The 13,977-nt window shown below is 42.2% G+C and overlaps 1 protein-coding gene across 5 annotated transcripts in view; it reads left to right on the plus strand.

Moving 5' to 3' along the window:
* Positions 1-13,977, plus strand: part of LOC136856914 (cadherin-23) — a 194,863-nt gene that overhangs the window by 114,987 nt on the left and 65,899 nt on the right. Inside the window, exons 10-11 of one of the 5 annotated variants that reach the window (XM_067135158.2) lie at positions 3,545-4,159; positions 4,427-4,564. In XM_067135158.2, the coding sequence (XP_066991259.2) occupies positions 3,545-4,159; positions 4,427-4,564 (753 nt within the window). Of the gene's footprint in view, positions 1-3,544; positions 4,565-13,977 lie in introns of all 5 variants that reach the window. The other 4 variants (XM_067135159.2, XM_067135157.2, XM_067135160.2 and 1 more) reach the window with 4 other exon arrangements.

Here is a 13,977-nt window from a genome sequence, read left to right on the forward strand (position 1 = left end):
ATTGAAAGATAAAGGGAAGGAATAGTACGAAGAAGAAAAAGAAGAAAAATAGTATGTGAAAAGAAGAGGGAAATAATGAGGAGGAGAAAGTAGGAGGATGTGTTTGGCAGATCTTATAACCAGCTATAATTACACTTTGCCTTTGCTGGCGAGACTGCAGACTGTCTAAATTGCACTACGTCTTCTTGTATGGACTAGATCTTTTTTTTCTTACTCTCATTGACTTGTCTCTATCTCATCCTTAACAACACAAATCCAAATAACCGCTATAACCAGCGGAGACAGGTAAAATCCTGGTAAATGAGTAAAGGCTCACGACGAACCGTACGAATTCACTTCTACACAGGCAAGAATTACAAAATTATTATATACTATAATAAATGGTACCATTACAACTACGAAGTAGCTATGAGACGCCTGTAGAATTCACTGGCAATTCAGGGTGCACGGTCACTTAACACCCAATAGGAAGCAAGCAAACAGCCATTCAGTTTCTTTCCAGCAAATCTGTCATGTTATTCCTTTAGAAGGTCAGCCCTGTCAAAGCAAGGAAGCTTGTAGTTTTACGTGACTGTTGATGTGACCATAGTCACGCGACTTCCAGTATTGTACTTTTCGTAAAGTCCCACATGCACTGGCCGAGATTCGAACAATGACTGCCTTCGTGAGATCAGCGCAGCATTCTTAGTCTTCAGACATATTCCGAAAATGTGTGGGGACACCTCAGAGTTGCCAAAAACAACCACTCTTGAATTTGGTTTCGTTCTTCCTCGATCAATCGAGTCTGTGCCCATAGTTCTTTCTGCTCCATACTCAGGGGTCAGTTCTCTGGCTACGCCAGTTCTATTAGGGCCTGCTCACACCTAGCGGAAGGGAGACGCGGCGCGAAGCGAGAAAAAATATTTTTTCGCTGCGTAATAGATGTGATGGCTCACACCTACTGGAGAGTAAACGCGCCGCGCCGAAGAAGAGGAAGCTGCTTGGCGAGAATATTTCTTCCGCTTCTCCCGCCCGAATTTTATTTCGGTAACGTTCGTATAGTATTCGGGTGTTTCGCAATCGCGTGGAGTCCATAGAGTGCATAGAGTTTTCTTCCACTGGGCTGTGTTGAAAACGGACTGCGAGAAAGTTATTCGTTTATTTGAAAAGTACACTTGTTTGTATGATAAATGCCATAAGTTATATAACAATACGATTGAATTAGCAGTTCAAATTTAACAATGATCATTCGAAAACACACTTTGAATTTATCTTGAGGGCGTAACAACGATTGAAACAAATTAGACAATTCATCATTTAAATTTCTAGATAAATTAATGTCTTCCTTTGTTCTTCCCTTTCAGCATCTTCAACCAAGAGAGTGTTTGGCTCCATGGATAAATAGTTAGCGTGTTGGCCTTTGGTCACAGGGGTCCCGGGTTCGATTCCCGGCAGGGTCGTGAATTCTAACTATCGTTGGTTAATTTTTCTGGCACAAGGGCTGGGTGTATGTGTTGTCTTCATCATCATTTCATCCTCATCACGACGCGCAAGACGCCTACGGGAGTCAAATCAAAAGACCTGCTCTTGGCGAGCCGAAGTCCTTGGACACATCCCGGCACTAAAAGCCATACCCCATTTCATTACTAAGAGAGCTAAGAGCTAAAACGTGATCCATTAGTTGCGTTCGGCTGGACCAACGCTTCACACACAACTGCAAGACAAGGTTTGACGATCATCTCTCCAAATGACGAGGAGCGCTTCCGATAGGTATGAGAGCACACAGAAGAAATTCTTCTCGGAAGTTACTCTTTCCGCGTCTCCCTTTCGGTAAGTGTGAGCGGGCCTTAAGACGGCAATGAGTAGAGGTTGACAGTGCGTGAACAATGGCTGTGCATTTCACTTTCCCGCACTAAACGGGACAATATTATATCATATTGTGATTTGCTTTCCTTTTTTTTTTGTAATAATAATTACAAAATAGAAGTGATGATATTTATTTTCGTGTTGCATTTTCATGCACAACAGAGAATGTGGTTTAGGATTATTATTGTTGTTGTACAAATAATTAGGAATAATTGCATTTCTGCCTTTGCTGGCGGGGCCTAGTGTTTACAGTGCACTATGTCTTCTGGTATAGGCTAGATCAAATTTGTTACTTTCATTGTCCTGTCTCTGTCTTATCCTTGGCTTTGGCAGTTTGAAAGTGACTGCGATATGAGCGATGCTAGTAACGCCATTCCTTATGCAGCCAGTCCCTGTTCTGAATGGTGTGAAAATGTCGCTCATAAAGTTGGTTGGTGCCTGCATTTATGAGGGCTTGGCAGACTGATATGCAACAGCAAATTCTGGCTCAGTGAGGAAAACAACGCGAAACTACATCACTCCTCATTTCCCTAATACGCCCCTTCAGCGACGCCTAGGCCATCTATGACAGCTGATGGTGGAGCAGATGAGGATTAAATCACATTCGGGTTATGTACTCAACACATAGCTACATTTATGAAATGAAAGCGGTCGGTATATATCTGTATGTTCCATTTTCCCGTACTAAATATAATGTAGTTCGTTTTTTTATTACCGTGTGAAGAGGGCGAGTGGGCTCGAATTTCATCGTCGGCTGCCCTGAGAATAATTTTCTGTAGATTCCTACTTTCAGTTCCAGACAATGAGAGGACAGTTCCTATTGGTAGACTACAGACGATTCCTTCCACCTCCTTACCCAATTTAATTCACAATTATTCATTTAATAGTAATTATCTCCTCAAATGTCCGACTCGTTGACTGAATGGTCAGCGTACTGGCCTTCGGTTCAGAGGGTCCCGGGTTCGATTCCCGGCCGGGTCGGGGATTTTAACCTTCAATGGTTAATTCCAATGGCCCGGGGGCTGGGTGTTTGTGCTGTCCCCAACATCGCTGCAACTCACACACCACACATAACACTACCCTCCACCACAATAACACGCAGTTACCTACACATGGCAGATGCCGCCCACCCTCATCGGAGGGTCTGCCTTAGAAGGGCTGCACTCGGCTAGAAATAGCCACACGAAATTAAATTAATTATCTCCTCAAATTAGGTTGGCGACAGGAAGGGCATCCGTAAAGGCACGCCATCCATCAGAATTGCGGGTTAGACACATATTATTATTATTATTATTATTATTATTATTATTATTATTATTATTATTATTATTATTATTTATCTATTTTATCCATTTATTTATTTATTTATTTATTTATTTATTTATTTATTTATTTATTTGAATATAGCTTATGCTTAAATATAACATTTGCATTTATTGGAAAAGACATGCAAGAGACTAAAGTTTTACTTTCGGCACATCAATGTGGTTGCCAGCATAAATCGCACCTACTGCACTGCTATGCTTACAAGTCTCTACTCGCTGAGCCTGCTACTGTTACGTCATCTTCCCTGAAATTTCATGCTTGCACTGTGTTCGTTCTGCTGGTGTTTGAGCTTGCATAAATGCGATATCCCATGCATCATACCTCCTAGGCTACCTGTAACCTTCTAATACTCTTTAACTGTCTTCCCCAACAGGTACTACCATAACAGAAACGCCATACCCGCCATGTACTACAGAAACGACGACAATTTGCCCAGAGTGCCCCTCGACAGTGACTGTCACCGAATGTGACTGCACAACTGCTAGCGTAACTTTTGACCCCACCACAATGTGTCCCACCTCAACCGACAATGGACAAAGTACTACGCTTAGCACTGGGACGACGGAAGGAACTACGTGTCCAACATTCGATCCTACCACTATGTGTCCTTCATCTACCGACTCTGGAGACAGTGGATCTTCCACTACACCCAGTACTGGAAGTACGGAAGCGTGCTCATGTCCTAGTTTCGATCCTACCACTATGTGTCCTTCATCTACCGACTCTGGAGACAGTGGATCTTCCACTACACCCAGTACTGGAAGTACGGAAGCGTGCTCATGTCCTAGTTTCGATCCTACCACTATGTGTCCTTCATCTACCGACTCTACAGACAATGGATCTTCCCCTACACCCAGTACTGGAAGTACGGAAGCATGCTCATGTCCTAGTTTTGATCCCACCACTATGTGTCCACAAGTTACGAGCACTGATGGAAACAGCTGTATCACGGAGTGCCCAACAGAATGCCCCACGACAGAAACGACAGGTAAAGCCACAACAAATGATCATACCACTCCAAATGACGAGTGTTGCGATTGCTCATCCTGCCTACCCAACAATAATACTACACCTCAGAGTCCCTCTTCCTCTTCATTTCCAGGAAGCTCCTCAACTGGGGATAATTGTGAGTGTTCCTCCCTGGCACCCTCTACAGAAATGAGTTCCACTATACCAAGTTATCCTTCTTCCTCTTCCACATATTCTGGATATACTTCCAGTATAACCAGTTCCTCCACCGTTACTTCCTCCACAGATTCCGGAAGCTCAATTTCTTCTCATTCAACAGACTCCGATAGTACAACAAGTACTCCTCAGGGGTCAACAATATGTCCAGAGTGCCCAGCAACATGCCCGGATGGTTCGACTGAGTGGTCATCAACAAGTTCGACAGGTAAGCACCATTTTACAGATTGTGCATGATTATTTGCAAGAGAAAAATACAATATACAATGATGTCCATAAATGTGCAGACTGTGCTTATAAAATCTCAAGGTAAATCAAATTACATATATTCACACACTGTCCAAAAGTCACCTTATACTCAATTACACCATTTATAGCCAATGGGAATTTCATATTCGTGTTCTGCTTGGACTCAGATTTTTGAATGACTTGTATTTCTTATATGAGGCCATTATTTGTGAAAGAAGGGAATAATCAGATGTGGACAGATTAGGCGAATGTGGAGGACAACCCTTCATTGCGATATTATTTACATCAAATAATGTATCGCAAATAATAGGAGGAATGAGATGACGCACTGCCATACGGAAGTACAAAGGCGTTTATTTTCTTATATATGAGAGTTATAACTCATTTATGGTACTCAGCATTTGCTATAGAACGTTCTGCACAAATTCCTTCTGTACGACTCCCGAACCACCGTGAATGAGGAACAATGTATCCCGCGATGAAATTCTAAAATCTAGCTTCCCATTGCTATCACGTAAATGACATAGAGGGTTTCGAAACCTTGAAATAATGAACCTTCGCTAGAACACAAAGCAATTTATGTTAATTTCGCGGTGTACTGAGATATTGCTCTAAGTTAACCCTCCTGGTTATCTTCGAATTTGCCCTACTGTGGACCACGAGAAACAATTGGTTTCCTGGTTAGTACTTTCTTCACCTCCCAGAATTTGTCATTCCCTTGCTAAGGTTCCTCTTTCTTTTTTCTGTCCAGATCTTTTTACTGTAGATCTGATACTTTGTTTTCCCCAAGACCCTTTGAAGGAATCAAACTGCATTAAGACATGCCCCTTATTTCAGATCTCTTTTCGATTTAATACAACTTTCTCTCTCTCCTCCCTCTCGCTTTTAAGACACACACACATTCACATTTCCAGCCTTGCTTTCTCGTTTCCTCAAATCATTTTGAGTTTCTTTTAGTTCGATGTTGTAATTGAAGGCTCATTTCAATTAATCCAATAAGAATACATAATGGGGAAAGTTAATAAGCTACACGTGACACGATTTTCATAGTTTGTTCATGTATATAGGCTAATTTTAAAATATTCAAAGATCCATTTTTCGGCTCTCTGCCATTACATGCTATTGGAACTTAGATATCCAGTGGAATAAAACCACATTTATTCGGTGAACCGAAAGAATGAAAATTGGTCCTATCAGAATATAAATACTTAATGCAGCGTTCGTTCATTATTTTTGGTAATATATTTGAAAACAGTTGATATAGTCGACGATCTCCTTAAACAACAGTTACCATAACTAAGGTATGCATAAATGTAACTGTTATACTACAGCTGTTGCGTTCTCCAAGCAACTTGTCAATAAAACCTTTTCAAAGAACATAATGAAACCCATTCTGCACCAAAGTTCCTGTCTCTGTACTGGAAAACTACGTAAGTTCAAACAACTTATTTTATAATTAACTAATATATTTTTTTCTATTTCCAGCGTCTTCCTTTCTTCTTGCTAGGTGTTTTACGTCGCTCCGACACAGATAGGTCTTATGGCGACGATGTGACAGGAAAGGCCTAGGAACTGGAAGAATGCGGCCGTGGCCTTAATTAAGGTACAGCCCCCAGCATTTGCCTGGCGTGAAAATGGTAAACCACGGAAAACCATCTTCAAGGCTGTCGACAGTGGGGTTCGAACCCTCTATCTCCCGGATGCAAGCTCACAGCTGCGCGCTCCTAACCGCACGGCCAACTCGCCCGGTCCAGCGTCTTCCTGGCAGTGCGATGACGTTATTCGTACTTGTGAGAAATTAAGTTATAATCTGCGATGATTATCACCTGAATGCCTCAGTAATAGCAGATTAAACAAACGGGTCCTCTGAAAACTTTGACTTTGTAAAAAGAAAATGTGGGGAGAAGCGTAATTTGGAGAGTTTTCTTTTTTTTTCCTTTCTTCATTTTATAGAAGTTATTGCATAAAGAAGACTACATTGACATTGAAGAATGAATTTATATTTTTCTAACTGTCAAGTTAAAGTCTTAAAAAATACAAACACTCTGGTTTTCAATAAAGTTTCCCCTCCACTGCTGTATAGGGGCATTCGCGTTCTGATTCATCCTTTCTTGAGTAGGCTGAAAAAATTCTGTGATATATTCTAGCTTCCCGTTGGAATCTAGGATGTTGATTCCAGACGCATTTATGAGTCTAATGGATGGCCAAGAAAACAGGGTACATAACGAGGGACTAAGCATCAAATACCTCTCTCAACTAATGCTTTACAGTTTCTTGCTGATTACTAACAGATTTAGAATTATTAGATGCCGTCCTCGTAGTACCGAGTTCAATTTCCGGTACTGTCAATGATTTAAAAATGGCAGGGAGGCTGGTATGTGGATAAAATGGTGCCTGTAGCTCAAATCCATCGGCAGTGTGCCTGAAAGAGCTGAACCACCAATTGATTCAGCGTAAGGTGTTTGAAATTTGAAATTCATTACAACGATTTAAAAGTCCCTTCAGACATAGCTCACTATACTACAACTTCCTATGAATTATTATAAGAAAATCTAAATACAGTAAAAAAAATGCACATAAAAAATAACTACGCCATACATTTGAATAGTTGATTATAATTTAACATCAAACATAGGAATTTGTAATTTTGGAATATTTCAGAAAAAATAATTTAACCGAATTCCATTATATGACGTAACATATAAATTGATAATGGTCTTTGAGATATAATTTCTGAACCTCAATACTTCTGAGCTAAATTTCTGTTAGATTAAGATCATGTTAGCATAGGTGGATATTTGAGTCGCGTGATGTGATAGGTAGTTAGTAGGTGATTGTGTCAAACTAATACAACGATAAAGTCATTAACTGTATTTTGTTAGTCCTCTCAATCATGCTGCTTTTTAAAACTCTTAGGATCCGCTGTGTTCCAGATCTGAAGTATAAATTCAAACACGGGTGATGAACGTTAATATACAACACACCTGATAAACTATGAAAACAGAACTACCCTCTTTAAGAGTATCTAGTTTACTAGATTAGATTCTGTTTTCTTCCGAGTTTTCTCCTACTAATGCCTAAATCAAAAGTCAATCTTTGGAAAGATAGGCCCAATATTTAGTTCAGAAGGAGATGACGAACCCCACTGCTGCAAGCTTCAGCATTTAGTATCATTCACCGCTCAGAGGTAACAATAATTCACTAAGTGTAGGCTCTATCCATGTCAAAAATGATACCATACGAGATCTGGATATACAGCAAGCGACAATGTGATGCAACGATTATCTAAATTCACCTTACAGCAGCTAGACCAAATTTAGTAGAGACAGTCCTCACATAAACTGTCCTAACAGAGTCCAGGATTGAGAAAACTAAAGTGCCAAGAGAAATGGAGAAAAATCTCTCCCAGAATTACAACACCAGAGGGTTGAAGGGGAGTGAACTGTAAGCCGTGCTAACTCGCAAGGCAGACATGTGGAATGAAGAGTGGACCATGTCAAAACAATATCGTGGACATTGTTATTCCCAGATGTAGCCTCATCCATGGATACATTATATCCATCAGATTCAATCGTGGTAGCTTCCGCAGTCATCTATTTCGTATTCATGTTGCCGACATCCCCTATTGTAGAAATAACAGACAGTCTTTAAAGAATGCAGAACATATATTTTCTCAGTGCAACCGATTAACTTCTCAGCATCAAGCACTTCTAAAGACAATAGTAGAATTACATGAACCACTATCAACCAGTCTGTCAACCATGAAACCGTGCCTCAGTGTATTCCGCTATCCAGACATTCCTGAAGAATTCAGGCCTCTGTTCACAAAACATCCAATGACAATTTCTCACAATACCTCGTGAAAAAGAAGAGCTCATTGTGTACATTTTATGTAGTATGCATCTGTTATGTTCATTCTCTGACTATTTTCTTGTGTTTCAGAATATGTATCTGTGCTGATTGTATGGTAATCATACTTCGCAATAACTTCGCAAGGTACGGTGTCCTAGATCAGGAGTGTCGAAGCCTCGTGGGAAGCAAGACTCGTACTTCAGCAATTTAAATTGTATTCTAACACGTGAGGAATTCTTGTATCAGAGGTCGTAGGTATAGGTGAAGATTCTGAGGGCAACACATAGAAACAAGGCGAGCAAACACTAAGAAGTCAGAATATCAAATATCAAACTAAATATATTCAATCGCTCAGTCACCACTGATTTGCATTTAGGACGGTCTCCCAGGTGGCAGAATAAATCTAAGTTGTTTGCTTAATCCTTTCTTTAATGATTCAAAAACTTAGAAATATATCAAACATCTTCCTTGATAAATTGTTCCAATCCTTAATTCCTCCTCCTATACACGAGTATTTGCCCCCGTTTATCCTCTTGAATTCCAACGTTATCTTCATATTATGACTTTCCCTACTTTCATATACTTCGCTCAAGCCATCTCTCCACCGACAGCTCGGAACATTCCACTTAGTCGAGCTGTTCATCTGCTTACTCCCAAGTCTTCCCAGCCCAAAGTCTGCAACAATTTCGTAACACTACTCTTTAGTCGGAAATCACCCAGAACAAATAGTACTGCATTCCTTTGGATCTTTTCCAGTTTTCGAATCAAGTAATCCTGGTAAGGGACCCATACACTGGAACCATACTTTAATTGAGGTCTCGACTGTGTGGTTTGGGTAAAATAACTGGCAACTTGAATTCGGAAGATAGTGGTTTCGAATCCCACTTTCGACAGCAAGGAACTTGGTTTTCCATGGTTTCCCATTTTCACACCAGGCAAATGTGGGGGATTTACCTCAATTAAGGCCAGGTCACTGTCTTCTCCCTTTCATATCCCATTGTAGCCATAAGACCTACCTGTGCCGGTGCGACGTAAAACAATTTTTTATAAAGATATTTTCTTTTACATTCTGCTTTACAATAAATGCAATGGTTCAGAGAACAAAACTTTCAGCATGGAAATATAGCGTTATTTTTGCATGTTAGGTCTTTCTTCTCCACGTACTCATCACCTGTCACGCAGTGACTGTCTGTCCCTAAACTATGATGGATGAATATACATTATCCTAGCCTCTTCTTGCGTCACCAGAAAGCGTCGATGTGTAAATACGACATTAAACCAGTAGCAAAGATAACACACATTTTATGGACAAACTTCCCTTGCTCCAATGACCACACAGTTTTGAATCACGCCCCTCTTAAGCCCTGATAGTGAAATAATTTCCAGTGAGTGGAGCACTTCATTGCATGGGTCTAGCACAAAGCCTCTCAAACGCCAAAAATCTCACGTGTGCAAATTGAGGCGCAGAGTTCCTGTGCACAGTGCATCGGTCCCTCTTGGCTAGGCTCGGACCAACGCTTCGTCTCTGGGCTACTCGGCTAAGCTCGGCTCAACTCGACCCAACTCGGCTCAGATTTGGAGCGCTACGGAGCAAATGAGGAAGAGGGAGACAGACGTAGCGAGCGAGATAGGCGTGGGGAGAGAGAGAGAGAGAGCTATTGCTCCAAATCGAGGAGTTGGGGTCTGCACTCTGGTCAACCAAACGAAGTCGTCTTTTGCACCGTACAGTGCATGCACCCTGAGAGGCCCTGGTCTAGTATAATGCTGACAATTGTGCACATAATGCGTTTGTCCGTAGAAGGTGTTTGGTTGTGATTTGATTATGTATATTTCATTTACACTAACCTGACTAAAACGTTAAGCACCCAGAAGGAGTGGTTCAATATTATCCCATTTCGGTATGCATGCATACAATTGATGTGTGAGCAAATGATTAGATTTACAAGGATCTGTAATGTGTAGGACGCCCACCAGAGTGCATTAGTGATGGCACCGTCCTGCAACCACTGTGGGTCAGACAGTTAAGCAAGACGTGGAGAGAGAACTACGTACAGTACAAAGCGCCCGCGGTGCCTCGCAGACGCGTTAGACAGCCTATCCACCAACTGGTAGCATTTGACAAAGCCCACATTGTGGGACTGTTTGTGGCTGGTTGGTCCTATCGTGCATTTGCCAGGAATGTGGGCAATTCAGATGTCACAGTGAGGATACTCACGTCGTGCAGGTTCAGGTCGACCATAAACACCACCCCGATGGAGGACCATCGTATGGTGCGCTGCAGGATCCCATAACTTCGGTACCCGTCATCCGCGAACATGTACTGGAAACTCTACAACATCCTGTGAGTTCCTGCATAGTGTCTCAACGACTCGCATCCACCGGATTGGGGTCCTACCGCCTCATGCGTTGATTATTATTGGCATCGGAACACCAACGCCTGCGTTTGGAGTGGTGCCTTACTCGGGAAGACGACTGGCATCGCATCAAGTTCAGTGATGAGTCCCGCTTCTCCATAACCTCCGATGACTACCCCGTGCGGGTTTGGTGGCGTCGAGGGCAGAGGGAAGATCCTGCCCATATTGTGGAATGACACACAGGCGTAACCCCTGGCATCATTGTGTGGGGAGCCATAGGATATGCGTTCAGATCACCTCTAATAGTGCTTCGGCAGACTTTGACGGCACAGGGATACGTCACAGACATTCTGCGTCCGCACATCCTTCCCCCTTATGGCACAGAAAGCACCTTGGAACAGTGTTCCAATAAGATAATGCACGTCCACAGACAGCACGTGTGTCTATGGACTGCCTAGAACATGTTGAGGTTCTCCCGTGGCCAGGAAGATCCCTGGACCTCTCGGTCACTGAACACGTGTTGGATGGCATTGGAAGGAGACTCTGTCCCAGTACCAACCTGTGGGATGTGGAGGGGCAGCTGTAACAACTGTGGACGAACTTGCCTCAGGAGAAGATCCAAAGGCCGTTTAACACCATTTCCAACCTGCACTGCGGGTGGGGTGACACCCTACTGACCTGGCGCCAACATTCCTCCTGTAACTGCCAACGGCCTTGTCTCTTTCATCCCATATTGTAATCAGTTCAATAACGGAACATGGTCTTTCAGCATATGTAGCTTCATTCACTTTCAACCACTCCTACTGGGTGTTTCAACTTTTACGTTAAGCAGTGTATTATAACATTACAAAGATATCTCAAGCTCCAGGATTACCTGAGTACAAAACGAAAATAAAAATGTAATAAGTAGAAGTGGATGTGTATCCTCATGCTCTGAGACGCCAGCTATCTACCCTATATAATTCCGAATAGATATCTGAAGTGTACTGGTTTGTGCATTATTTTTCTGTATTCACTAGGAGACCGATACTGCCACTGTCACAGTTTTATGGCTCGGTTCTAATCTTTTATTGAATGTTCTAGTAGCAGCAATTACATGGCGTAAGCTACCACATCTACGGAACGCCATTTACCTGCTATAGTTTATATCATAATTTGAAGAAAGAAGGCATTTCTATCAATATTGATGTGACGAGACTGTCCAATATGGTGGCGAGTAGGCATGTCTGTAATTGGTCATAAACTATCACATATTATGTCATAGAGTTCCGCCATTTTCTCTCAAAAATAAAATGGTCTCACAGGCCGGTGGACACGCAGTTCTTCAGCAACAGCTATATGGTCAAATATAGTTTCAACTGTACAGTAACATTTCATTAAAATGTTACGAAAAGTTGACACCAGTCTACATAAAAGGATACAGTGTTTCTAAGATGGGCCTCACTTTCTGCCTCTTGTACGGTTCTTTCTTTGTATAGTAAATCCTATATCAAGCTATATGTACCAACATTGCCGTAAGATGTCACGTAAGATAATCCTCTCTCTATCTCTCCCATCGTTCCCTCTTTTCTGAGGATCGTCATCTCCGGGGTGGCTATAGGTCGGTTGAAAATACTTCTAAGATACATTTAATTCTTAGCACGTTGCATCGTTTCAAGAAAAAAAACGCTCCTTCTGATTCGCCTGGTATATTGGGACAGCGATACGTCTTTTCTTTCTATTTTGCTTTACGTCGCACCGACACAGATAGGTCTTATGGCGACGATAGGACAGGAAATGTCTAGGAATGAAAAGGAAGCGGCCGTGGTCTTAATTAAGGAACAGCCCCAGCATTTGCCTGGTGTGAAAATAGAAAACCACGGAAAACGATCTTCAAGGCTGCCGACAGTGGGACTCGAACCCACTATCTCCCGGATGCGAGCTCACAGCTGCGCGCTCCTAACCACACGGCCAACTCGCCCGGTGGCGATACATCTATTCCATTAAGCTGGTACCCTCCTTTGTCTCCAGGCTGCTTAGCCAATATATCCCCATCTGTTCAGCTACTCTTATCATTTCTATGTCCGACTCGTTAGTTGAATATTCAGCGTACTGGCCTTCGGTTCAGAGGGTCCCGGATTCGATTCCCGGCGGGATCGAAGATTTTAACTTTCATTGGTTAATTTCAATGGCCCGGGGGCTGGGTGTTGTGGTTTCCCCAACATCCCTGCAACTCACACACCACACATACTACTATCCTCCACTACAATAACACGCAGTTCCCTACATATGGCAGATGCCGCCCACCCTCATCGGAGGGTCTGCCTTACAAGGGCTTCACTCGGCTAGAAATAGCCACAAGTGCGGGCAGTATCCAGTATTCGGGAGATAGTGGGTTTGAACCCCACTGCGGGCAGCCCTGAAGACGGTTTCACGTGGTTTCCCTTTTTCACACCAGGCAAATGTTGGGGCTGTACCTTAGTTAAGGCCACGGCCGCTCACTTACCACTCCTAGCCCTTTCCTGTCCCATCGTCGCCATAAGACCTATCTGTGTCGATGCGACGTAAAGCAACTAGCAAAAGAAAAGAAATAGCCACACGAAATTATTATTATTATTATTATTATTATTATTATTATTATTATTATTATTATTATTATTATTATTATTATTATTATTATTATGTCCATACCCACTTCATCATATCCTGTTGTTTTATTTCCTTTATTGCCTCTTCTGCATCAAACAAAGAGACCTTTTTTTTTTTTTCTTGTCATAGCATTATTCTTCCCTCAATGTTTGGTTTCCTCTGTACTCCAATGTACATTCAGTAATTCATTGAACTATTATTTCCGTATTGTTTTAAATTTATCTGCCTCTGAATATTTCACCACATTTTTGTGATATCTTTTTTTTTTGCTATGGGCTTTACGTCGCACCGACACAGATAGGTCTTATGGCGATGATGGGATAGGAAAGGCCTAGGAGTTGGAAGGAAGCGGCCGTGGCCTTAATTAAGTTACAGCCCCAGCATTTGCCTGGTGTGAAAATGTGAAACCACGGAAAACCATCTTCAGGGCTGCCGATAGTGGGATTCGAACCTACTATCTCCCGGATGCAAGCTCACAGCCGCGTGCCTCAACCCGCACGGCCAACTCGCCCGGTTTTTGTGATATCTGAAGCCATTT

This window comes from Anabrus simplex, chromosome 1, assembly GCF_040414725.1.
Source record: "Anabrus simplex isolate iqAnaSimp1 chromosome 1, ASM4041472v1, whole genome shotgun sequence".
NCBI lineage: Eukaryota > Metazoa > Arthropoda > Insecta > Orthoptera > Tettigoniidae > Anabrus > Anabrus simplex.